Raw genomic sequence first — 27444 nt, forward strand, 5'->3', positions numbered from 1 at the left:
ACCCCATACTATTGGTAAAGACAAAAGGGCAATAAATGGAGTTTGCTATCCAGATTGAGGAGAATCCTGTTCTCCCTCTGGTAATGCAGGTACAGGTAGCAGCATATAAAAAAACAAAAAACACACTCTGGTAACTTCTGGAACAGGCACTTACAACAGTAGGGATAAGGTACTGTGTGGCAGAGGATGTCTGCTGCAGATATGTAAAGGCTGCGGCCCACATGGCGCATGGCGCAGATGCAATGGCCCCCGCCCCATTGATGTGCGCCATACACCATGTGAGCAGTGGCCATCACATACCTGCAGCTGAGACCATGTCTTCGGCACAGTACCCCATACTATTGGCAAAGAAAAAAGGGCAATAAATGGAGTTTGCTATCCAGATTGAGGAGAATCCTGTTCTCCCTCTGGTAATGCAGGTACAGGTAGCAGCATATATGTAGAAAACCAAGACAAAAGACACTCTGGTAACTTCTGGAACATGCCCTTACAACAGTAGGGATAAGGTACTGTGCGGCAGAGGATGTCTGCTGCAGATATGTAAAGGCTGCGGCCCACATGGCGCATGGCGCAGATGCAATGGCCCCCGCCCCATTGATGTGCGCCATACGCCATGTGAGCAGTGGCCATCACATACCTGCAGCCGAGACCATGTCTGCCGCACAGTACCCCATACTATTGGCAAAGAAAAAAGGGCAATAAATGGAGTTTGCTATCCAGATTGAGGAGAATCCTGTTCTCCCTCTGGTAATGCAGGTACAGGTAGCAGCATATAAATAAACAAAAATACACACTGTGGCCCTTGTGTGGCAGAGGATGTCTGCTGCAGATATGTAAAGGCTGCGGCCCACATGGCGCATGGCGCAGATGCAATGGTCCCGGCCCCATTGATGTGCGCCATACGCCATGTGAGCAGTGGCCATCACATACCTGCAGCTGAGACCATGTCGATGGTAAATGATAAAGTAGCCTATTTTTTAAGACAGATCCTCAAAAACAGGACACTCTGGATCTTCTATCAGTAAAGAACTGTAGAATTGACGGTACTGGGGGGGTTGAGAAGGCTGTGTAGGTGTTGACTGGGTATGTGTTGGAATTGTGCTCGACTGGCCTGCTACGGTGGCAGGCGGAGTAGGCACTGGTGATTCTAATGACAGTGGTGTGTCTGGTGCACTACCAATGCCAACTATTTTAGTGCCACTGTTGAGATACCCTAAACTGCCATTATACACCAACTCCATGCATAACTTTTCAAAAGTAAGTTGCTGGTCAGGAGCCATGTTGCGAACACACTCTGCCACATAAGTGAAGTAGTTGTCATGTTTGTCCGGGTTTCTTTGCAGGACTTGATGTGCCCGCATCATAAATTCTTCATGTGCCGCTGCTTCTCCTTTTTTTCCTTTGCCACGCATTTTTTTGGCACGGGGGAGTGGTGGAGTGGGTTCCAGGGTGGGTGGCGGAGTGCGTGCCGGAGTAGGAACTTCGTTAGATGTGCATGCATTATCAGATAGGACAGATAGGTCTGGGGTTGCAGGTGGGTAGTCACCAAGCTGTAAAAAAATTGAACATGTTTACTAATCAATTCTATTTACTTCTAATTTCAGTTCCCTACCAGCGTGAATGAATGGAAAGTCATCGCAGAGGAGTTTGAACAGCGATGGAACTTCCCAAATTGCGGTGGAGCCATTGATGGCAAACATGTCCGCATAGCCCAGCCTATCAATAGTGGTTCCTACTATTTTAATTACAAGGGCTATTTTAGCATTGTACTAATGGCTGTGGTGAATGCCAACTATGAGTTTATCTTCCTGGATGTAGGAAGGAATGGCCGTGCATCGGATGGTGGCACTTTCAAGGACACAAAGTTCTACGAAAGGCTCATAGCGAACACCCTTCACTTGCCGTCTGTCCAGGAAACTAAACAGGGGCTTAACTTTGTTTTTGTGGCTGACGAGGCTTTTGGCCTGCACGAGCATGTCATGAAGCCATATGCGCAAAGGGGCCTGAACCATGACAAAAGGATCTTTAACTACAGGCTATCCAGGGCACGGCGTGTTGTGGAAAATGCTTTTGGCATCCTGGCAAGCCGGTTTCGCATTTTTCACACTGCCATTAACCTGAGGGTGGACAAAATTGACTGGGTTGTCACGGCGTGCTGTGTCCTGCACAATTTGCTCCGCAGAAAAGCCACACAGCAAAGGGCTACAGGCACAGCACTCCAAGAAGACCAAGAACTGCCAGAGGAGGTAGTGCAGATATCCTCCTTGCAAACCCCAACACAACGCTACACAGGGAGTGCACGAGCCAAACAGGTGAGGGAAGAGTACATGGCCTACTTTAATGGGGAGGGCGCTGTGGATTGGCAGGAGGAATCAATTAGATAGCCAAAAAAATAGACTCACCGATGCAGACTGCGAATTCTCCTCCTCCTCCTGCGCCGCGACTTCTTGGTTTTCCTGTTCGACCATAAGGACTACTCCTGTCCTCATCGACTCCTGGCTGAGGGTGAATGTCAACCGGTCATAGTACCAGAGCGATGTTTGATACATCTCGTCGACTCCAGCACCAGACTTCTTTGCAGCCTCCATCTTCTTGTGTTCCTTTAAGAACACCGTGCGCATATTCTGGATGCGTTTCCTCACCCATTCAACATTGGCCTCTGGGTGAAATGGAAGACTGTAGCGTGCCAACTCCTCCAAGGCTTGGTTTCTTTTCATTTTGTTTGAATACTCCTTGGATTTGGTTCTCCACAGGCATTCGTGTGTACGATATTTTTCAATAAACCCTTCCAAAAACTCTTGTTCCTTTGCGTTGGACATTGGGACTGTAAAAAGATAAAACCATTTTAGTTGTTATAGTTATACCCATGTTTTGTTTCATATTTAAATTTTTATAGTTATAGTTACCAGTTTACCTAGTTCTTATGTTTTAAGTATTTAAAATGTTAATAAACTTTTATGAAAACCACTATACATTTTATTGTGCAGATTGCTATTCACACACACAGGTGAATGGGGCCTAGCAGAGAGGAGTGCTTGGAATACTGCAATGGTGGACAATGGTTTATGTATATATATCTATATATACACAAACACACACACACAGGTGAATGGGGCCTAGCAGAGAGGAGTGCTTGGAATACTGCAATGGTGGACAATGGTTTATGTATATATATCTATATATACACAAACACACACACACAGGTGAATGGGGCCTAGCAGAGAGGAGTGCTTGGAATACTGCAATGGTGGACAATGGTTTATGTATATATATCTATATATACACAAACACACACACACAGGTGAATGGGGCCTAGCAGAGAGGAGTGCTTGGAATACTGCAATGGTGGACAATGGTTTATGTATATATATCTATATATACACAAACACACACACACAGGTGAATGGGGCCTAGCAGAGAGGAGTGCTTGGAATACTGCAATGGTGGACAATGGTTTATGTATATATATCTATATATACACAAACACACACACACAGGTGAATGGGGCCTAGCAGAGAGGAGTGCTTGGAATACTGCAATGGTGGACAATGGTTTATGTATATATATCTATATATACACAAACACACACACACAGGTGAATGGGGCCTAGCAGAGAGGAGTGCTTGGAATACTGCAATGGTGGACATTGGTTATATGTATACACACAGACATGGGGCCCACCCAAAAAAAACAGTGACATGGTCGGGTGCACGGTTGCCAAACCAGTGCTTTATACACACTATATACATTGGTGGCAACAGTGGGCATGCATAGAAGAGCATTGGGAGTGCAAACATACCAGGTTGTTGTTCTGGGAGATGAGACAAGAAGGAGAGTCCAACTGCTGCGCCAGCGCTGTTTGCTATGTGGAAAAACATGGCGCCGGGGGAGTGTTTAGGAAATGCCACTCAAATAGGCTGGATCAAACGACGGACGCACCGACGGACGGACGACGGAGGCGGCAAAAAACACTCACGATCTGCATACGATTGACGGTCGGTCGGCCTGGGATTGACAGATCCTACCTGCAGCACGTAGGACCAAAGATGCGACCAAACGAGCGGCGTGAACGCGCATTTGATCGGAATCGGATCAAATAAATGTCAAAAACACACGATAGTACATACAATCTGCATACAACCGGTCGGAATTGGATCTAAATTGACAGAATCGTGCCCTAGTCGTCCTGGTGTGTACCCAGCATTATGGGTATTTTACATGACAAATGCCCCCCCCCCCCCATAGTTAACGCCACCCCACGATGAACGCCAACCCGAAGCATGGCGAGGGGCAGCGGTACGCATCCTCCGAACTTTTCATACCCCCACTATCCACGTCGGCGTGGAGTTGATCTTATATAGCGTGGCGAGCGGACGCGTAATACCTGTGAAGTAATGCGCGTCCGCTCGCCACGCTTCGGGCTCGGTGGCTCGCCACACTATATAAAATCAACTCCACGCCGACGTGGATAGTGGGGGTATGAAAAGTTCGGAGGACGCGTACCGCTGCGCTCGCCACGCTTCGGGTTGGTGTTGATCATGGGGTGGCGTTAACAATGGGGGGCATTTGACCCATCAGGGTTGGGAAACAATAAAAATTGGGGTCTGGGGGCCATTTAATATTGGGGCCAATGTAAAATCGGGTCTCAGGAACCATTTTACATTGATTCCAATGTAAAAATTGCGTCGATCCCATCGCATGCGATTTGGTTGCATGCGATGCAATCGATGCGATTTTTGGGGGTCCCGATGGATACAATCTTTATCGCTGGCTCCGTGCTAGGAAACAAGTACCATTAAATTTACTGTACACAAGGGTATGCAGGGTGGTGGTGGTTAAGATTATCACCTTCCAACCTGCAAATTCCAGCGCTTATTATAGTAATTGTTATAATATTGTTATAGTAAAAAGAATTGTATACAAAGATTAGGCGAAAAAATAATCAGTGTATGAATTAAATATCCTCTGCTGCTGCAAGTGTTTCTGTGGGTCTGCTGGGACTCAAGTTGAAGCAGAAGAAGGGGAGATTGAACACCATGCGCTGCTAAATGGATATGTGTAAAGTTGTGTACACACGGCAGCGATATATAGCCGAGCGATATATCGCTCAGTATCCTGTTTGCATCAGCGACCAGAGATGGTCGCTGATGAAAAAGAAACTGCCGGGGGATCCTGGAAGTGGAAATCAGCTGGTCGCAGGAGCATGTTCCTGCGACCAGCGATCACTACGGGGGAAAAACAGGAGCGCGCATCCGGCGATATATATCGCCGGTGCACACTCCCATCGCGGGCAATTTGGTCGCTCAGCGACCATATTGCCCACGATATTAGCAAAAATATCCCCGACAGTCGGGATCCCAACTGCTCCCTCGTGGGGGTCCACGACCCCCATAGAGGGACAATAAAATGGCGAGCGCAGCGAGCCCGCAAGGGGCTTCATTGCGTTCCCCACGCTGTGCAGTCGGGATTCCGACGTCTGAGTAATGACTGTCGGAATCCTGACTGTCGGTAAAGTATACCACACCCGTGTGTCTGTATGTACTGTATGTATGTGTACATTACATGTATGTGTGTGTGTATAGTACATATGTGTATGTATGTATACATGTGTATAGAGAGCAGGCAGATGTGTGTATGTATATATGTATGTATACATTACATGTATGTGTGTGTATAGTACATATGTGTATGTATGTATACATCACATGTGTACAGAGAGCAGGCAGATGTGTGCATGTATGTATCTGTATGTGAGTGTACGTTACATGAGTGTAGATAACAGGCAGCTGTGTTCCTGCGTACGGTATGTGACTAGGGGGTAAATGATAATGAAATGAATGAGGCCGCGAGATACCCTCCTACTTGGTGAACGCGAAATTCGCGCCCCCGGGTATTATGCTTTGGCAGGCGCGCTCCCGGTGTGCCTGTGTGTCCCCGGGGCGCGCGCCCCCTGTGTATCCCCGCGGCGCGCGCCCCCAGTGTGTTCCAGCGGTGCGCGCCCCCCAGTGTGTCCCAGCGGTGCGCGCCCCCAGTGTGTCCCAGCGGTGCGCGCTCCCTGGCAGGCGGGCTGAGCTCAGGCTGCTGCTGCTGGTGCTCGGTGTGTGCGGGACGGGACGGAGCTGCAGCCGTTATACAGCCGGATAGGAAGCGCTGGAGCCCAGGCGGGGATGGTGCGGCTCCCGGGGAGGGATGAGTCAGGCAGCGGGCGGCAGAGCTGGAGGTGAATAGCGAGAGCGCATCCCCGGGGGAGTCACTGACACAGGCGGACACTCAGACTGCAAGCTGCACTCACTGACTGCTGCCATGTATGTATACCAGCCTGCTGCCGTGTATGTGTACCACACTGCTGCCATGTATGTATACCAGCCTGCTGCCGTGTATGTGTACCAGCCTGCTGCCGTGTATGTGTGCCAGCCTGCTGCCGTGTATGTGTGACACACTGCTGCTGTGTATGTATACCAGCCTGCTGCCATGTATGTGTGCCACACTGCTGCCATGTATGTATACCAGCCTGCTGCCCTGTATGTATACCAGCCTGCTGCCGTGTACAGTATGTGTGCCACACTGCTGCCATGTATGTGTGCCACACTGCTGCCGTGTATGTGTACCAGCCTGCTCCCGTGTGTGTGTGCGCGCCACACTGCTGCCATGTATGTGTGCCACACTGCTGTCATGTATGTATACCAGCCTGCTGCCGTGTATGTGTGCCACACTGCTGCCATGTATGTATACGAGCCTGCTGCCATGTATGTGTGCCACACTGCTGTCATATATGTGTGCCACACTGCTGTCATGTATGTATATCAGCCTGCTGCCATGTATGTATATCAGCCTGCTGCCATGTACTGTATGTGTCACACTGCTGTCATGTATGTATACCAGCCTGCTGATGTATGTATACCAGCCTGCTGCCATGTATGTGTGCCACACTGCTGTCATGTATGTATACCAGAATGCTGTCATGTATGTATACCAGAATGCTGTCATGTATGTATACCAGAATGCTGTCATGTATGTATACCAGAATGCTGTCATGTATGTATACCAGAATGATGTAATGTATGTATACCAGAATGATGTAATGTATGTATACCAGAATGCTGTCATATATGTATACCAGAATGCTGTCATGTATGTGTGCCACACTGCTGCTATGTGTTTATACCAGCCTGTTGTCATGTATGTGTGCCACACTACTTTCATGTATGTGTGCTACACTGCTATGTCATGTATGTACAGTATACCACATTGCTGCAATGAATTGATACCAGCCTGCTGTCATGTATGTGTGCCACACTGCTGTCATGTATACCAGCTTGCTGGAGGTATGTGTGCAACACTGCTGCCATGTATGTATCCCACACTGCTGTCATGTGTATACAGTATACCAGCCTGCTGCCATGAATGTGTGCCACACTGCTGCCATGTATGTATGCCACACTGCTGCCATGTATGTATACCAGCCTGCGGTCATGTACTGTATGTGTCACACTGCTGTCATGTATGTATACCAGCCTGCTGATGTATGTATACCAGTCTGCTGTCATGTAGGTATAAGAGCCTGCTGTCATATATGTATACCAGCCTGTTGACATGTATGTGTGCCACACTGCTGTCATGTATGATACCAGCCTGCTGTCATGTATGTGTCATGTGTGCCACACTGCTGCTATGTGTTTATACCAGCCTGTTGTCATGTATGTGTGCCACACTGCTTTCATGTCTGTGTGTCACACTGCTGTCATGTATACAGCCTGCTGGAGGTATGTGTGCAACACTGCTGCCATGTATGTATCCCACACTGCTGTCATGTATTTACAGTATACCACACTGCTTCCATGTATGTGTGCCACACTGCTGTCATGTATGTACAGTGTGCCACACTGCTGCCATGTATGTGTGCCACACTGCTGTCATGTATGTATACCACACTGCTGCCATTAGTATGTGTGTCTTACTGCTGTCATGTATGTGTTCCACACTGCTGCCATGTATGTATGTATGTATGCCTCACTACTGTCATATACATGTATGTGTGCCTCACAGCAGGGGTACATGTACATACCCCTGCTGCCATGTTTTTTTTCCCATACTCCTGCCATGTATATATACCACACTTCTATCATGTATGTGTACCACATTGCTGCCGTACATGTTTACATCCTGCTGTATGTATACCACCTAGTCATCTAATACTGTATGTCAGGTGTGTATGCCATCCTGCTGTCATGTATGGATAACATCCTGCTCTCATGTATGGATACCATGCTGCTGTCATGTATGTGTACCACACTGCTGACATGTATTTATGTGTGTGTGTTCCATCCTAATGTTTATGTATTTATATGTAACATTGCTATATCCTGACATTTATGTGTGTACTATTCACGTGTCTATACCATATTCTTGACATGCTGATCTCCCTTTGATGTATATCAATGCCATCCTACTGACATACATGACCAGCATCCTCCTGACATGTATACCATACACATGACCAGTGTATCGTCTTACATCGATGCATACAGTACCATCTTCCTGACATCTCTGTATGTAGCCTGTTTGGCAGCTATGTGCACGGGCTCTTGTCGTGTCCATCTCCCTGACATGCATGCCATCTACTTGCAATGTATGTTTGAAGTTCAGACATGTTCCGCCACAGAAAGGGTTCGCTGGGCCCGCTGCAACCTGTGTGAACAACACATCCCAGCATGGCCAAATAGCAAAACTGCAGCAGGGAATGCTGGGATGTGTAGTTCAACAACAGCTGGAGGGCCGAAGGTTCCCCATCCCCGGTTCAGAGCATGTTTTAGGATACTGTTCTTGTTAACCCGTCTACTAATCTGTCATGTGTGTATAGTATACATCCTCCTGGTATGTGTTCCATGTATGTTCATTATTTGAGAATCACATGTCCACTGGCTTTGCCACATCTTTATATGCGGCATTCGGCCTACATGGCTCATATACCATGTGTGCTATTTCCATATACATACATCAACTCCGTATGACTGTCCTGGATGCGTATATGATTATCTGTATACAGGACATGCAATCGCCGGTCGCTTGGAGGAGATGCGGCACTGTGTCTGTGGATGTGTCAGTAAGCTTGTCATTGGGTGACTATGCCACTGAGGAACGTGCTTCGGGTGCAGATCTGTAGCAGTGATATGTGCATGATTTATGTGCTGATCTGCAGCCGTACATGTAATGCAATGTCTCGCTCAGGTGTACCGCACCTATGTGTCAGACGAGCATGTGGTTGAGCAAGATCAGTGCACCGTATGTACACATTGTAAGTGGGTGCAGGTGTGTGCTGTGTGCATTTAAATGCCTCAAGGCCATGCTTCGTTAACCTGTGACTGGCTAGCAGCTGCGGAACAGCAAGTCCCAGCAGCCCCTGCCACAACCGCTGCCTACATCTGCTGTTGCGTTATGGTTTGGATGGAGAAGGAGGAGGAGGAGAGGGGGGGGTTACGTATCCAGTCTGTATGACATCAGGTCCTTGGTGTGTGCCGTACAACTGCGGTACCTTATGACTCGAATTGGGCGTGCTCTTCTGTCTCCCTGTGCCGGCTGCTGTCACCATGACATACGTAGCATGCACACATGGTTATGCTTAGCATTGCTGTTCATTGAACGATTCTTGTTATGCAAACTTTGATAGCCCCCCTCCCCACGTTAAACCCAAATAACGCGAGTGAATTCTTTCTAGCTGGATACAGCCAAACCAATGGCTTTATAGGTGCTGTCATAAAGGGAGGGGGGGGGGGGTGGGTTACTGTCAGCGCCTTAGGGTGTCGCAGTCGTACATTGTAGTGGTTTTCAGTTTCTGACCCCAAATGGCTCCAGGAAACGTAAAACGTATCTATAACACCCTTTTCCTCTGCCTCGTTTGCAGTCTGCAACCCCGACCGTCCTGACCTTTAACTGCCCATGCCTTGGTATTAGCTTGGTAACATCCAGCCAGAAATAGCTGCGTTTGTAATTATACGTCTCAATGTGCCTAATGAGCAGGGTAACTCCCCACTGATCCATGCTTTAATAATTTAATGCAGTATTTGTGCAAGTTCCAGGGCTTCCCTCTGCAACCTGCATTGCTACAGAGTCCCCCCCCCCCGCCACCCTGTCTGATCCGTCGCAGCCTTCGCTCGTGTTGCCATCTTTGCTTGTGACACCGACGGCGCAAAACAAAACAAAAAATGCGATGAGTTTAAAGGGAACACTGTTTTGCATTGTGGATGTGCTTTGTCTGCTCTCTCCGTTCGTCTTCCCTCCCCTATTCCCAGATTTTGCTGTGTACAGTATGTTGTCGAGGGCTCGCTGTCACCCCGCCCCCTTCCCTGGACCCCCTCTCCCTCTCTCTGTCTCCCTCTCTCTCTCTCCCTCTCTCCGCATTTCCTCATCTGCTTGTGTTTTTGTATCCCTATGGCTAGGATGCCGGATCAGATCTCGGTGTCAGAGTTTATTTCCGAAACTACAGAGGATTACAATTCCCCAACCACGTCCAGCTTCACCACCAGACTGCAGAGCTGCCGGCACTCCATCACTGTGCTAGAAGAGGTCAGTACAAAATCTTGGGGTGCCTACTGTAGGGGAGGGGGGGGGGGGAACCTTAGAATGAAGCTCTTGATTTGTCACAGAGATAATTCGCTTCTTCCCTTCCCGATACCCAAGTGCTTAATTGTTCCTCATTCGGAGCGAAACATATGCTGTCTTTAATAATTAATATGAGGAAGTGCTGGATATAATGGAATGACACAAGAGAGGAGCATGCAATGTGTTTATTATTACGCTTGTGTAACGTGACTATAATTTATTTCCCTGGTAACTCTAGAACGCAATAAATATTATAAAGCTGTAAATGAGCAGCGTGATAGGAACAATCATTAAAACGGTAATTGGAGGTAGAGGATGTGTATAAATGCAGGAATGTGTCCTAGGAGTTAAATTGCAAACTGTTTAGGCATTTGGGGGGTCTCCTTGTGTCCTTTTTTAATTATAGTGTATGCATTAATTGTTGTTGTTATTTCTCAGTATTGCACAATTCAATTTAAATGATGTCATGTGTTTGGGGAGGTGATGTGTTTGCAAAGCGCGTGCATTATATTCATATAAACCATGTTAGCCTCTTCCTGTTTGGTCTAATAAATCTGTACTGGTTCCTGGACATTGATTCAACCTGTTACGATTTCAGGCTCTATACTTAGATATTAATTCTGTACCATTGCATACGATTTAGAACTGAAACCCCGCAGATGCCATCCAATGTACAAATGTGTCCGTTTACATCTAGCCTCCTTTTGCGTTAAACAGCCTTTTTATACCCCTTTCAGACATACTACCAGGGATTTTAGACCCGGTTCAAACCCGGGTTTTTAAAAATCCCGGGGCCATTGCAGGTGCGCAGGACCCAGGATTTTAGAGGACTAAAATCCCGGGTAGAGCCTTTCAGACATACCCTAGTCCCGGGATTGTGCACGTGAAAAATCCCGGGATTTTGCCGTATGTCTGAAAGGGGTATTAGTGAGGCCATGCTAGGGCATGACTGTAGCAACGGGTGACTCTCTTTCTTTGCGCCATTCCCTGTTAAATCGCATCTTGTTTAGAAAACTGAATGGACACACAAGCAGCTTCCGCTGATTAAAATAATATGCGGCATGTCTGTGACTGCAGCAGTTTCCGCATACCTAAGTTCAGGAAAACATTGTAATGTTCCATTTCTTATGCAGGCACACAGAATATAGGTATGTCACATATCATTTTAATCAGCAGAAGTTGGCTGTGAGTCGTCTGCATTGTTTAATGGAAATTGTCCAAAAAAGTCACACGGAGCTTATGCGTTATGAGACTTGTCGTGGTGATACTTGTCAAAATATATGCCAGCCTCTGGTACAGTATGATGGTGTTGGTTACAGAATCGCTGCATGGTAGGCCCGGTTAGTCTTTGGTTATCCGTTTCGTCTGATGGGACGTCACCTTGGCAGGAGTGACTTGCAAGCTTGGAGAATGAGTAGCTCATTGTGATGCTTATTGGTTGAGTTTTTGCGCCAGGTCGATATCTACTGTAATTAGCAATAAGGTCTACTCTTCTGCTTGCGGTCATGTGATTGCTCACATGACCACAAGCCAAACACTGCTTACAGGGTCTTGTGTTTGCCATGTGATCTGGAATGCTTGGGGCAAGTATGTAAAATGTGCTAAAACACATTGAAACATTCCCTCCTTTGCACGCGCCGTTCACCATGCTGTCCCCGGCATTCCCCTCTGTGTATCTTTGTGTATTACTGAGTTTGGCCGCTGGCTATGAACTGTGCGATGAAAATACTGAGGATGTAAGGTCCACATACACAGACTTTAGTTAAAGCTGGTTCTGTCACAGTAACCTGTCACGTCAAACTGTCCCCACATTGGAGGCAGCCATATTGTTGAAGCACAAAGGTCATGAGAATGGTATCCGTCAATCCATCCGAAATAATATCTGCGTGATGTCATTAGTTTCCAGGGAATAATAGGCCACATTCCTATGAATATTAGTTCATCTCCATTGTGTATAGGCGAGGGGGACTTAGATCACCAGGGTGCAAACAAACAAAAATTAATATGCTTAAAGCTTTATCTGCTTATATGAAAGTATTCTCCATTAAAAAAAAAAAAAAAAAAATTCAGCGCTGACATCCCCCTTTAAAAGCCTGCGGTTTTTATGACACTCCCAGAGAAAACTGCCTTTTATCCCCCCCCCCCCCCCAAACGCCGGCTTCTTGTCAGTCAAGCTTCGGACACTTTGCATTTACGATACATGTGCATTTTCAGTCGCTAATCGGGCAGTATGGACGCGCAGTTATTCAATAATCGCTTGATTTACAAATTCTCCAGCGATCGACGCGTTGTGGCTTGTGTGAGATGGGATCGAAGGGGTTAGTCCAAATTCTGTACCTGGTCTAATGGCGATAGAATTTCCCCCCATCAAAGCCATCGCGCATAATAACCGCAGCAGGCTGCCACCAATAAGATTTAGTTCAAGAGCTGACACTTTTCTGGCAGTTGTTCCCCTGACTTGTTCCAAACTATAATTGCACCTTACTTTAATCAGATACTGTAAGCCAAATGATTCCCAGCTTCAATGAAGCAATGTACAGGCCGAGCCAATTCTGTTCATCATCGCTGCCAACTTTTGGTAAGAGGCCTTCGAGATATCTGCTGAGGGGGGTGGGGGGAGTCCAGGTGGGATGTGTGTATGTATGTATGTATGTATGTATGTATGTATGTATATATGTAGTGTTTCATAGCAGCCATCCGAAGTATAATTGAAGGTATGGGTCATTGGGTCGACATGGGCCTAGGTCAATACCTGAAAAGGTCGACATGGGCTTAGATCGACAGGGTCATTAGGTCGACACAACAATTAGGTCGACATGGGGAGGGTTGACAGTCAAAAGGTCGACATGGGGTTTTAGCTTTTTTTTTTTTCTGCGAATGTCGACACAGTCCACATGGACACTGTATCGGTGCACCGTGTCCCCTCGCATGGCTCGTTCTGCTCTCAGGCGCGGTGCCTGGACACGCTCGGCACACTATTCTTCTCTCCCACCACGCTGTAGTGGATGGTAGGGCATGAAATATCGCCTGTCAGCTTAAAAAAAAAACCATGAAAAACCTGTGTCGACCTTGGCCCATGTCAACATTTTCAGGTGTCAACCAAGGCCCACGTCGACCCAATGCATGTCGACCTAACGTCTGTATACCGTATAATAGGCCTATGTAGCTTTCTTATACTACCCTCAGGGTTAGGGGGAAATTTACTAATACTGCGTTCTCATTGCCGCCCCTGCAAAATCCCGGGTTTTTCTTGCCGGATTTTTGGCGGGGCAAAGAGCTTCTCAGCTCAACAGACCCCCTTCACACTGCACCTCAGACCCGGGAATTTCCAGTGTCTGCCCCTTTCACACTGCTTTCCATGGTCTGCCTTCCAACAAGTGTGTGGAATTTGATTGGGCGTTGGGAAATTTGTACAAATTGCTGTGATTGGCTGTTTAAAAACCAGCTTTTATTGGCTGGCTGTCATATCACATGATTACATCCCCCAATAAGCTTGTTTTTTGGCATCATGTGTGAAATACCCGGGTCTAACCTGTTCACACTGCCATACACCCATGTATTACCCAGGAAAAACCCTGCAAAAAACCTGTGTCTAATTCCCGGGGCACAAAGACCCTTTCACACAGAGACAGGACACGGGAAATTACTGCTTGCCCTGCCAAATACCCGGGCTTTTGCAGCAGTGAGAAGGGGGTAATAGATAGTAGATCTATTTCACAAGTGATGTTGCTTTGGGCAACCAATCAGATCATATCTATTATCTTCTAGAAGTTGCTAAATAAATAATAAGTATCTGAAAAAAAAAAAAAGTCTTCTACCCAACATTTAGATGCCGGGTCATTTTGCTGAGTGCTGTCCTGACCCCCCGTTCACATTGCCATGAAAAGGACAAAAATGACTGGGTAGAAATGCGTGACTCGGCAATGTGAGCGGGGTATTATTGACCTGCCCGGTCAGGCTAGGTGCATTCTGTTATCACGTTGCATTAAAAGGAGTTTTCCCACCTCCAGATGACCTTACAGCATGTTATCGGATGATACATATATAACCATTGATTTTGTTGCCCTCGGATGTGACACAAAGCCGGTCAGCTGTATACATCGCAGGGAGGGCAGCAGTGTGGAGTGCAAGTATTACAGAAATACACAGCGCGGCTTCAAGCTAGAACAGTTTTCTGGCTGAAAAGCATTAAAGATAAATCAATGAATCTAGTAAAAGTTGCAGGAGGGTATATACAAGCCCAGATGCGTATTGATTTAGACTAGATACTGGTTTGGTGCCCTCCTCCCTAAAACAATCCATATAACTATATGCATTCTGCTGATTGCACCTGGCATCGATAAGCATACCTTGGCACGTGTAGTCTACCCATAAATGCCCAGCTGCGTGAAGATGGGCATTGCGTATAAATCTGAATCGGGTTCTAGTGACTGCCCATATACACTGAAATCATCCTGCGTGGATATCTTTATGGGGTCCCCCGGAACCTGCTGGGCCCTAGGTCGCCTTGTGGAAAAACCACCTCTTTACAAACCAAAGCAATAAAGGACCATTCCACCTTCATTTTTTTGTTTGTTTTTTAAGCATGTATACCCACTTTGCCTACACACTACAACTGGCTACAGCTATGCTGCCCAGGTCATCACCACCCAGCCACCAGAGAGTAATCCCGCCCCATGCAAGCCTGCAAATTGCTTAGCATGGCTTCTGATTGGATCAGTGATTCTCTGCAAATCCTTTTGCAAGCCGCTTGCCATCAAATCCATTTTTCCAGGACTTCCTCGGCGCCTGCAAAACAGTCAGATCGGGGCCAGAGTTGACGCCACATGGCTTCCCCCTAAAACGTCTGGGCACGCCACCGTTTCCCCTGACACACTAGAAAACGCCCAGACTGCCCACAAACGCCGGCATTTTGTCAATCACCTCAGCGATCAGAAAAGCAGCAGGATTTTATGGGAAGATTGCGTCACGCATGCGTACTACGGGCTGTACACATGCACAGTGTATGGATAATCACCCGGCCTGCGAATTAGCAACTGTGCCATCAGGTCTAAATAAGAAAAGGATTCGGGAAGTCATGATTCCCTGGCCTGCAGTTTTGCCCAACTCCCTAAACCGCAGCTTCTCCAGTCTTTGTAACTGATGTCCACGAGATATATTTCCTTGGGAACTATGTCAAGCCACGTGGGAATATAGCCCGGATACAGTCGTACAGAGGAAGCAGCCTTGATTTTTCCAGGCTGGTCACCGCGTCCCCAGCCAGTGCAGATCTGTTGGCTTTCTGACGTGTTCTGTGCAATATCTTTACAAGGTGACTCCTCGGACAAATACTGCTTACGGCACAAGATGGTTCGGATAAGCCGGATAAAGCTCAAGAGGTAAAGATGATGCAGGGATGAAATATACCATAGCAGCCCTTCTGTGTTCCTAACCCCCCCCCCCTTCCCCACATCAGTAACATTACAAGTCATCTCCTATGTAGATCATCTAAAGGAGAACATCACTTTTAGAGGAAGCTCTCCCCTGTCCTGTTACACCCTGTCATCTGGCCAGACGTATAGGGGGAAATAAAGGGGAAGTATGATTTGGCAAAAGTGCCTCCCTTTAAATGTCCTCTTGCCACAGGATTAACTGTAAATAGCATAAAACCATCATCACGGGCTACAGCCTGACTGATGGATGTTAGATACGAGGGAACCTGCTCCTGCCCCATTTCTCTGTAGACCTGGTAGATCACGGATTAGCTGCGTGCGCCACACTATGGCGAGCTGTACGATGTACGTTATATTTATATAGCGCACTTTCTCTAACAAGCCGCTCTACAGACATCAAAACAACGCACACAGGGGGTGATTCTGGTTGGCTCAATACCGAGCACCACAGCCGCCGCCCGTCCAAGACACACGGGTCCATGTATTTTTGTTCATCCCATCTACAAGTGTACCAGATGAGGCAGCCATGTTGGGAGCACTTCAGAGGTTACGCTGTGGTAGATGAGCCATATAAGCGGGTGGCAGTGCAGTAGTAAGATATACAGTGTATGGAAACGGGATACGGTCCTATTCTCGACCCCGACTTATGTCGACAGTCATTAGGTCGACACCGTTGGGTCAACAGGGTTCTAGGTCGACATGGTTTTAGGTCGACAAATGCGTTAGTTCGACAGGTCTCTAGGTCGACATGGGTTTTTTCACTTTTTTTGAGCCGACAGTGCAGCGAGACACCGTGCCCGAAGCATTGCGAGCGGCTGCGGTTGACTTCCAACTGTGTCCATGTTGACTGTGTCGACATTCGGGTCTAAAAACTGAAAAACCCCATGTCGACCTCAGAAACTGTCGACCTAACCCATGTCGAACTAACGCATTTGTCGACCTTGTCCCATGTCGACCTTCACCCATGTCGACCTAGAACCCTGTCAACCTTGCTGCCTGTCGACCCAACCTAATGAGTACCTAATGACTCGACCTAAGTAGGGTCGACAATACGATCCACACCCATGGAAACGTCCACGTGACCCCACATCCTGTCTGAAGAGGAACCATCCGAGGCAACCAGCTGTGGGGCACCGAATAGAACAGTGCTGGCAGGTTGTGCAACCTGTGGGGGTACGCATTACAGACATAGTACACCGTGGGGCAAAAGTACACTGTGGGCTGCGCACTGCAGAGCTAAGTGAATGAGCCCCTTCCTTTTGAGGCGGCAGGTTGGCTTTAATATTTACAAAAATGATTGTGAATAGGCGGCTAATTGTGGAAGCTGACACGATTGGTTTTGCATAACGCTCTTCCTCACGGCTGCGTGCACAGGATGTGTGAAGGGCAGGTACAGTGTGAGTGTGTTACAGGGCAGCGGTTTGGTAATCAGTGTTTATATTATCGCCAAACATTGCTTCCCCTACTGCAGGCTCTGCAACAATGAAGCACAATGTTACAGAGCGGAGTTACAGTGTTACATGAGTTTCGTGATTAACCCTTAGAACCCCACACAGAAAGGAGGGGGGGGGGGGGGCTGGCTTCCAAATGTGGGAAAACTCCAGTTTGATTAGATTTTTATTCTCTTGGTGCCACAGGGATGTCTTTGTCCTGCATCATATTCACAGTAAGTGCCCGGACAAAGCCTTTGTGCCGAATGTAGGCCACAGTGTTACATACAGGTAAACAAGCCAGCACTTCATCCCCCAGTGCCCAAGGGACGGTGGGTGGCACAGAGTCTCCCCCAGTCTTTGTTCGTGTGTATTGTATCTGCTGGCAGTGCGGTCTCGGCGATAACGTGTTCCCGGGCACTGGGAGTACATACCGGTGTGTGATCTGACCCAGTGGTTCGCATGCACATCCAATGGTTGTGGGGGGGTGCACACGGGTTCAGCCTGGATCAGTCTCGTGGTTCTACCAACCCCAAACGTCTCCTAGTATTGCAGCATCTGTGGCTGCTCTGAATTTGGATACCATGGTATGGTAAGAAGGATGTTGCCCATTTTTTTAGAATGCAATAGAGAAATCTGATTGGTCGCTATGTGAAACATCAACACTTTTCATTTTAGTAGATTTAGTCTATTTACCCCTAGGTCTCAGTACAAAGAGACCCAAATATTTCTGTATTTTAAGATTTTACCCACCTGGTGTGACTGTGATGGTCCCAGCCCTTATGCTGCTAATGGGGTGCAGTCGGCAGGTTGACAGTAATAAGGTCTATAAGGTCTATTAGTCGACATACCTCAGTATGACATAGGAACCCATTCAGACCCGTTCGCACTGGTCAGAATTCGGCCCCTCTGTCGATGGTGCCTGAACTGCACAGACTTATAGTCTGCAGACAGAGGTGGAGAAATCCTTCAATGGTAAGTAACCATCGTAGGATGTCTCTGTGCTCGCGCTAGCGAACGTTCGCAGCCCCGCACATGAGCGCTCGACGGCGGGGGACACGCGTTAGGTGGGGCGGCATTAACCTGCTTGCTGGGCTCCAAACACACGCAGCCCAGCGAGCAAGTCTGAATCTGGACCATGGTCAAAAGGTTGACACAAAAAGGGTCGATATGGGGTTTTTCACCTTTTTTTTTTTAAGGTGTTTTTTCATACTTTACCATCCAAGTGGACATAGAGTTATATTTATATTATAGGATTATAATAGTGTGCCGAGTGTAGCGAGGCACCGTGTCCGAAGCACGGTACACTTATGCAGTGTCCATGTCGACATAACCACCCCAAAAATTTGAAAAACTAAATTTTTTTCATGTCGACCTTTTCACCATGTCAACCTAAGGTATTTTCACGTGTCGGCACGGGCGGTTTAATGGTTAGCATTACTGCCTCACAGCGCTGAGGTCATGGGTTCTATCCCCACCATGTGTTATATATACGGGGCAGTACGGATGGTGTAATGGTTACATTACTGCCTCACAGCACTGAGGTCATGGGTTCTATCCCACCATGTGTTATATATACAGGGCAGTACGGATGGTGTAATGGCTAGCATTACTGCCTCACAGCGCTGAGGTCATGGGTTCTATCCCCACCATGTGTTATATATATGGGGCAGTACGGATGGTGTAATGGTTAGCATTACTGCCTCACAGCACTGAGGTCATGGGTTCGATCCCCACCATGTGTTATATATACAGGGCAGTACGGATGGTGTAATGGTTACATTACTGCCTCACAGCACTGAGGTCATGGGTTCTATTCCCACCATGTGTTATATATACGGGGCAGTACGGATGGTGTAATGGTTACATTACTGCCTCACAGCACTGAGGTCATGGGTTCTATCCCACCATGTGTTATATATACGGGGCAGTACGGATGGTGTAATGGCTAGCATTACTGCCTCACAGCGCTGAGGTCATGGGTTCTATCCCCACCATGTGTTATATATATGGGGCAGTATGGATGGTGTAATGGTTAGCATTACTGCCTCACATCGCTGAGGTCATGGGTTCTATCCCCACCATGTGTTATATATACGGGGCAGTACGGACGTGTTATGGTTAGCATTACTGCCTCACAGCGCTGAGGTCATGGGTTCTATCCCCACCATGTGTTATATATACGGGGCAGTACGGACGGTGTAATGGTTAGCATTACTGCCTCACAGCGCTGAGGTCATGGGTTCTATCCCCACCATGTGTTATATATACGGGGCAGTACGAATGGTGTAATGGTTAGCATTACTGCCTCACAACACTGAGGTCATGGGTTCTATCCCCGCCATGTGTTATATATACGGGGCAGTACGGATGGTGTAATGGTTAGCATTACTGCCTCACAGCACTGAGGTCATGGGTTCTATCCCCGCCATGTGTTATATATACGGGGCAGTACGGATGGTGTAATGGCTAGCATTACTGCCTCACAGCACTGAGGTCATGGGTTCTATCCCCGCCATGTGTTATATATACGGGGCAGTACGGATGGTGTAATGGTTAGCATTACTGCCTCATGGGTTCCATCCCCACCATGTGTTATATATACGGGGCAGTACGGACGGTGTAATGGTTAGCATTACTGCCTCACAGCGCTGGGGTCATGGGTTCTATCCCCACCATGTGTTATATATATACGGGGCAGTACGGATGGTGTAATGGTTATATTACTGCCTTACAGCACTGAGGTCATGGGTTCTATCCCCACCATGTGTTATATATACGGGGCAGTACGGACGGTGTTATAGTTAGCATTAGTGCCTCACAGCGCTGAGGTCATGGGTTCTATCCCCACCATGTGTTATATATACGGGGCAGTACGGACGGTGTAATGGTTAGCATTACGGATGGTGTAATGGTTAGCATTACTGCCTCACAGCGCTGAGGTCATGGGTTCTATTCCCACCATGTGTTATATATACGGAGCAGTACGGATGGTGTAATGGTTAGCATTACTGCCTCACAGCGCTGAGGTCATGGGTTCTATCCCCACCATGTGTTATATATATACGGGGCGTTGGTTTCCTCCGGGTACTCCGGTTTCCTCCCACAATCCAAAAATATACTGGTAGGCTAATTGGCTCCCAACAAAATTAACCCTAGAATGTCTGAGCTGAGTGCGGAGTTTGGATGTGCATTATTTGGCCTCGTACTAACAATATATTCGTTAGTCACAATGATTATATTCCTCCCCCTTTAGATCATGTAGGATGAATCCTCTAATTAGATGATGGTAACTAATGCCCGCGTTCCCTTTATCTCCCGACCATCTGTCATTAGTTCATGCTAATTTTTCTAAAGTTGTTACTGTATACCAGTTTTTACACTTTCCTGGGCGGCATTGCAGGTACGGCAGCATCACGCCCTTAAAGCGTGCCGGTAATTATTTATGCAGGAGGAAGCCCGAGCTTTAGGATGTGTATCCTGAGCCACGCTTATCGTTTGTGCGCACGGTCGCCAAGAAAAACAACTTGTGTCTCTCTCTCTCTCTCTCTCTCTCTCTCTGCTGCTGCCTCGCCTGTCAAATTGCAGAGCGCAGGAAGCGTGTGTCACATCTCCCACACATCTGTTGGCTGTGGTGACCGGCAGGAATGTGGCACTGGAAATGAGTCTAGTGTTCCCACCAGCAATTGTCCGTCTGACTGAGAAGACTTTTTCTTGTGTCTCTCTTTTTTTCTTTATCGTGACATTTCTTTTATTGAGTTTTAATCGGCCAGAATTGCGCAGGGAACTCCTATTGGTGTTCATAATCATTGGGCGGCTCATCCTTTATAGCTGTAAGTTGTTTTAATGGTCAGGCTTAACTACACGGATGTATAAGTTACCTGCTGAGTGCTCAGGCGTTCCTCTGCCTGGTGTCCTGTATCGCAGCGCAATGCTTGGTGAGGCCCTGTATCTTATGATAGGGATTTCTGGGGATGGTGGTTTCTTTGTCATGTGATCGTTGTGCACGGTCATGTGACTCCTGGATCATGTGATGGTGGCTCCCAGTGAGGAGATGGTCCTTGTATCACATGATAGTGATTCCCAGTGTACGGTTAGGCCCCATAGTGTTAGTATAGTATGTCGGTTTTGCATTACGTTCAGATAGCATTAAAATGAAGCAATACGAGCGTTGCTAAGAGTAATGTAATGGAACAACTTACACCTACAAGCATTCGCTTCAGGGCAATTGAAGCACCTGCAGTGTCAGGCGCCAGAAATCCTACCGTCGTCTCCTCCTAACACGTATACGCCATGATGTGTCAAACGCGGCTGTATGGTATGATATCATATTTGAGGACACAAATGTACAGCGCACAGGCACCCTGGTCACCGGCATTGCATGTGGCTGCTGTGTGTGGACCACATGGGTGGAGGACCAATATGGTTGAGGGGCAACATGCATCCAACCGTACAATGCTCTTCTCAATCTGCCGCTTTGTCCCAATTATTTTGCAACAAAAATCCCAATCCCGAGTGATAAGCAGGAACGATGGAAAATACGATGCAAAAAAGTGCGAACCTCGGGGAATCACTACTCATGGCGAAGCATCTAAGTCACCAGCGGCACAATAAAGGATAGGTGTACGAGGAAAACTCTGTATGGACGGGACCAATTCAGACCTGATTGCTGCTGAGCAAATTTGCAGCGGCCAGTGATCAGGAAGACACGGCCCCGCTATAGTGAAACGCCGCCTTGCAATTAACTAATTCATGTGTACTCTGTATGAATGGATGTTTACAGCTAGCGAAGACTTTACAGCCGTGCGAATATCTTCAAAACAATTCATTAGACCATCACGATTGAATGAATTTTCCACTGGGCACCAGTCATCGGAGGCTCGTAGTAGTCAGAGACTTACAGGGACATCCGGCCTGGAGCTGACGTCACACACACCTGCGTTTCCCTGGACACTCCCACTATATGCCCGGTTACCACCACCCTGTCAATCACCTTGGAATTAACCCATGTTAATTCCCTTAGCGAATGGCCAGCGAAAAAAAATGATCAAGATTTTTTCGCACACGTGCATTGTGGCCTATACCTATGTGCAGTGTATCGATAACTGGCGGCTGTGCAAACGCCCGTAGCAGCAATCGGATCTGAATCGGGCCCATAGTGCAGTACACTGCAAGGCGGGTTATGAGAACACTCTTTAATGTGAAGCGAGGACAGTATATCGTCCCTGTACTACTGTAGCTCCTCTGTGACCGAGGCCTTATGGCAGGGGTGTCCAAACTTTTTCAACAAGGCCAGATTTTGTGAATTGTAAATGTGTGGGGGCCGACCATTCAGCCTGCTATTCTTTGAATCATTAATCACATCAGAATGGTCCCCCACTCTGTCCCCCATTCACTGTATGTCCCCCAGCCTTCCCCTTCACTGTATTTCCCCCAGCCTGCCCCCATTCACTGTATGTCCCCCAGCCTGCCCCTCCTTCACTGTATGTCCCCCATTCACTGTATTTTCCCACTCTGCACCCATTCACTCTGTCCCCCAGCCTGCCCCCTTCTCTTAATGTCCATCAGTGCCTCCATTCATTGTATGTCCCCAAGCCTGACCCCCATTCACTATGTACCTCACTCTGCCCCCATTCACTGTATGTCCCCCAGCCTGCCCCTGCTCCCCCTTCTCTGAATGGCCATCACTGCCTCCATTCACTGTATGTCCCCCAGCCTGCCCCTCCTTCACTGTATGTCCCCCTGCCTGCCCCCTCCCTTCTCTGTATGTTTTCCAGCCCCTTGTGTGAGCCAGTGGAAGGAGAGGCAAAGCAGTCACTGCAAGGACAGGAGATGCTTGGGCTCCCGCTGCTGCCCTCCTCCACTCTGCATGTTACAGGAGCAAGCTGCCCCCCTCCCCAAACACTGCTGTCACTGTGATTGTGGAGTAGGGTGATATATGATTGCAGCAGCAGGGGTAGGACGCCAAACACATCTGATTGTGGAGGCAGACAGCAAGGTAAAGGCGCGCTCGCCGGGGCCCCACCTTTAGTGTCTTGTGCTTCCCACATCTGATGCTCTGCCCGCTTCCAGCTGGAGGCTGCTTGAAATGACAGCACAGGCCGCAATTGGCCCCCGGGCCTGACTTTGGACATGCCTGCCTTATGGCAATGTGTTTTTGTTTTGTGCTATTTAGTTATATTTTATAAACAAGCCAGATTGGATCCTTCACATTTTATTATCTTGGATCTGTGTTTATGGTCCTGTCACTACACAGATTGCACGAGAACATGTTAGAAGGCTCCGGCATTCCAGCGCACGAGATTTTCCTTTCTATGTTTTGTTTTGCTGGAAGGAAACGATTGCGCAACTGCCGTGTTTACTCCGAGCAGTCAGACTCCAGAGAAGATCGGACTTCAGGGGTCCCATGCTGCAATCCGGCCGACATCCGATTCGCTGATCGGTAATCTCTGCCGAACAGCTATTAGCAGATGGTATTCCAGATTCATTTTCAGAAGCTTTAGGAAAAATACTCCAATATGTTAAAAATCCTTGACTCGATGATTCTGATCATGACGGATCACAGCACAATACTGTTCCATTCTGGGTCAGACCTGTGCCGGCACCGTTTACTCTGCACACAGTGATCTGGTTCTCCCTATACTGCAGACGGGACACAGGTTGGACCGTTCACACTGCCCCGTTACATAGGTCATTCCCGTGTCCAATTTAGTTTGAACCCCAAGGTTTTTTTGTTTCAGAGACGTTTTGGGCTAAGCTGACAATAACCTGGGTGGAAGCGGTGGTGTGAAGAGGTATAGCACTGCAGAAATGCACAGTGCGGATTGGTTGATTCATACACAGGGTGTGGCTTGTGATGTCACAGCAGCGCATAAAAAAGCATTCTCTGCTGTTGAACCTGAATTAGGAGGGTATGGTCATTGGGCCGACCCGCTGAAGGTTGACATGACATTCAGATGGCGCCACCGCCATTATTGCAAGGGCTGGCAATAGAATCGTCAGCCTCCAGACCCCGCCATCCGTCGGAAGGGGGGCGTACACGCAGGTGCCTCGCTGCACTTGGCGTACTAGGATGTTCTCCTGTCACTGTCGGCACATGTTGGAAACAAACCTTGAAACCTCATGTCAACTTTTTCACTGTGGACCTTCCCATTGTCGACCTTCCAACCCTGTTGACCTTAGTCGTGTCGACCTTCAGTGGTCAGTCCAATGCATGTCGACCTAAATAGGATCAACCTAGTGACAGAATCCCCAATGGAACTGTACATTACAGCAAACCGTAGCTGGTGTCTGTGATTACCCAGAATCCCCTTTATGCTGTAACATTGGGCCTTATTCTAGTTCACTAGAGGCAAATTCCTTCTTAGCTGGACAAAACCATGTGCACTGCAGGGGGGCAGATGTTACTTGTGCAGAGAGAGTTAGATTTGGGTGGGGTTTTACTTCAAAGTGAGATCTATAGTGCAGTGTAAAAATAAAGCAGTCAGTATTTACCCTGCACAGAAACAAAATAACTCACCCAAATCTAATTATCTCTGCACATGTTACATCTGCCCCCCTGCAGTGCACATGGTTTTGTCCAGCTAAGAAGGAATTTGCCTCTAAAGTAAACTAGAATAATGCCCATTGTGACAGGTATGTTTGGTTGTGCAACAAAGAAAGTTACTTTCTAGCAAAGCTGTGCAATAATTTTTACCAACCTGCCAGCAACTTGATCTGTGTATTCTAAGTTACTCAATGAAACAAAGAATCTCATTGGCTTGCAATCTAGCTGCTAGTAAATGATTCATGTTTCTATTTCCTATTTCCTTTGATCCCTAGAGAGTTTTGTACACACTATAAAAGTCTCACACAGTTCCCAGCAAATCATGTGATGGCAGGGGGTGAAGAAGGAGAATGCTACCATGCAAACAGAGCTCAGAGAGGTGTTCCAAAGCCTCTCTGCTCACTATAATCATGTGGTGGTGTATGGTGGGCACGGCAATCACACAACACTGTCCAAACTGCAGAATCATAAAACATTGCAGCCTGAAGAAACAAACTAAGGAAAAAAGAACTGATGTCAGGAAGAAACATAGAAGGTTTGATCAGATGCGTCCATGCAGATTTTGCTGTGGTAACTGTGTGTTGCTTAACAGCTAGACACCAGTGCTTTCATCTGGTCTGTTCCTCCAGATCGTGCTGTGTTCGGAATGGCGCAATCCTTGTTTCACAATATCGGCTGGTGTGCAAGAGCCAGCATTTGCTTCTGCTCCTGATGGTATCCTGGAGGGCGCCTGCTGTCTCCCAGTATTTATATTTGATTGAGGCTACCACAACCCTTCCATTTGCATAAGTCTCCCAAGATAATAATTGGCAAGTCGTTGTTTAATATTCATAGTTAATAAAAGACAGACATGTCGGTGGTAAAACAAAATATGCTGGACGCCTACGAGGCAGCGTCACATGCTTTTAGGATTAAATCTGTCGACTGGTGGAAAGTTTTTTTTTTTTTTTTTTTTTTTCTTCATTGCCGTTTGCGAAACCTGGATCCTGGTGAAGGAAAGGGATTCTTCACTGTAAAACGCTGCGCTATGTATTATAAAAGGATGGGTTATATTTTTATGGGGGTGCAACTACAAGGCCCAGCATAACCCGCACTCCTCCGGCTGGCTTGGATTGCTAGGACACATAATCTGCTACAGCGAAGCTGCACGGAATGCCTTGTTTTCAGGCAAATACAGGCTAGTGAGTAACGAGTGACTAATTAGTGATGACTGGGAACGTCCCCATTTCAGTTCATGCATGTTATTTTACTGCCAAACTTCTGTGTAGTTCTGCTGGTAGTCCGGGTGCTCTTTTTAGCAGGAACCATTGACTAGAACAGAGCCTCCATACTAGTACATGTGACGTAAGTGATGTGCAGGGTAAGAAACCTCTCAGCCTCGCACTATATGTTAGCAGCAGAAGGACGTCATTGTCTGAGCAGGGCACATCATACACCAAATTAAAGGGCTTGGTCTGTAGATTTGCAGAAAAACAAAGGAGATGTAATTGGTAGCTTTATTTCGGAGTTATGTGACAAAAGATCCGCCTGCCATTTACAATGCTTCACCATTGTGCTCTGGAAAATGTGACCATTGTTGAATTCTTCATGGGAACATGCTGAGTGACATGAACCACGTGACCGTTATTTGCAGCACTTTAGAGAGAACATTTCAGCCCGTCACATCAGTCCCTGTCCCAGTGGAGTTTACAATATATAGTCCCAATCCGACACACACATGTGCACTAGGGTGAATCACAAGTCAGTTATCTTACCAGTATGTATTTTGTGTGGGATGAAACCCACGCAAATACAGATGGGACATACAAACCACACAGATAATGCCTTGGTCAGGAATTTTAATTTTGACCTTGAGCCTGTAAGGCAGTATTGCTGTTTACCACTACGCAAACAGTGTCACCTGTTTTTTTTTTTTTTTTTTAAGATTTGTCAACATAAAAAACCAGAATGTAGGAAAGGTTGAACTTAATGTCTTATGGTCTTTTTGAACCAGAGACCATGTTACTATGATTTTTTTTTTATGTTTTTGCTGATCCTCAAGCTAGATTGTCATGTGCACCGAATCAGAAGCGTCTGGGTTAGTCATAACGTACTAGTAGGGAATATAGATTGCAAGCACTACTGCAGCTGATATAAAAGACTATGGGGTATATTTAATTCCAGTCGGAACTGCCGTCTTGTCGAAAAGACGTCAGTTTCCGACTAGAATACGGTAGGTCAGAAGGGGTTCCGACCTATTCAATTCTAGCTGCTTTTTTTCCGACCGGTCGGAATGTTCTGGACCTGTCAGAAACCATGTGGATTGCCCTCCGGTACTCTGGCCTCCCATTGTCTCCCGCATCACTCACCCATCCCGCTTCTGGGTCGGGTGAGAGCAGGTCACCCGGTGCTGTCCCAGCCACTTCAGCCCAAACGCGCTCACCCAGTCCCGGCACTG

At 47.3% G+C, this 27444-nt stretch overlaps 1 protein-coding gene across 7 annotated transcripts in view; it reads left to right on the forward strand.

Moving 5' to 3' along the window:
- The window catches only part of ASAP1 (ArfGAP with SH3 domain, ankyrin repeat and PH domain 1), a 258811-nt gene that overhangs the window by 101259 nt on the left and 130108 nt on the right, over nt 1-27444 (forward strand). For 5 of the 7 annotated variants that reach the window (XM_083144874.1, XM_083144872.1, XM_083144876.1 and 2 more), the window contains exon 3: nt 10437-10563. In XM_083144874.1, the coding sequence (XP_083001000.1) occupies nt 10437-10563 (127 nt within the window). Of the gene's footprint in view, nt 1-6029; nt 6306-10436; nt 10564-27444 lie in introns of those variants that run through there. The other 2 variants (XM_083144875.1, XM_083144877.1) reach the window with 2 other exon arrangements.

This window comes from Crinia signifera, chromosome 5 (assembly GCF_055691185.1).
Source record: "Crinia signifera chromosome 5, ASM5569118v1, whole genome shotgun sequence".
Lineage (NCBI taxonomy): Eukaryota > Metazoa > Chordata > Amphibia > Anura > Myobatrachidae > Crinia > Crinia signifera.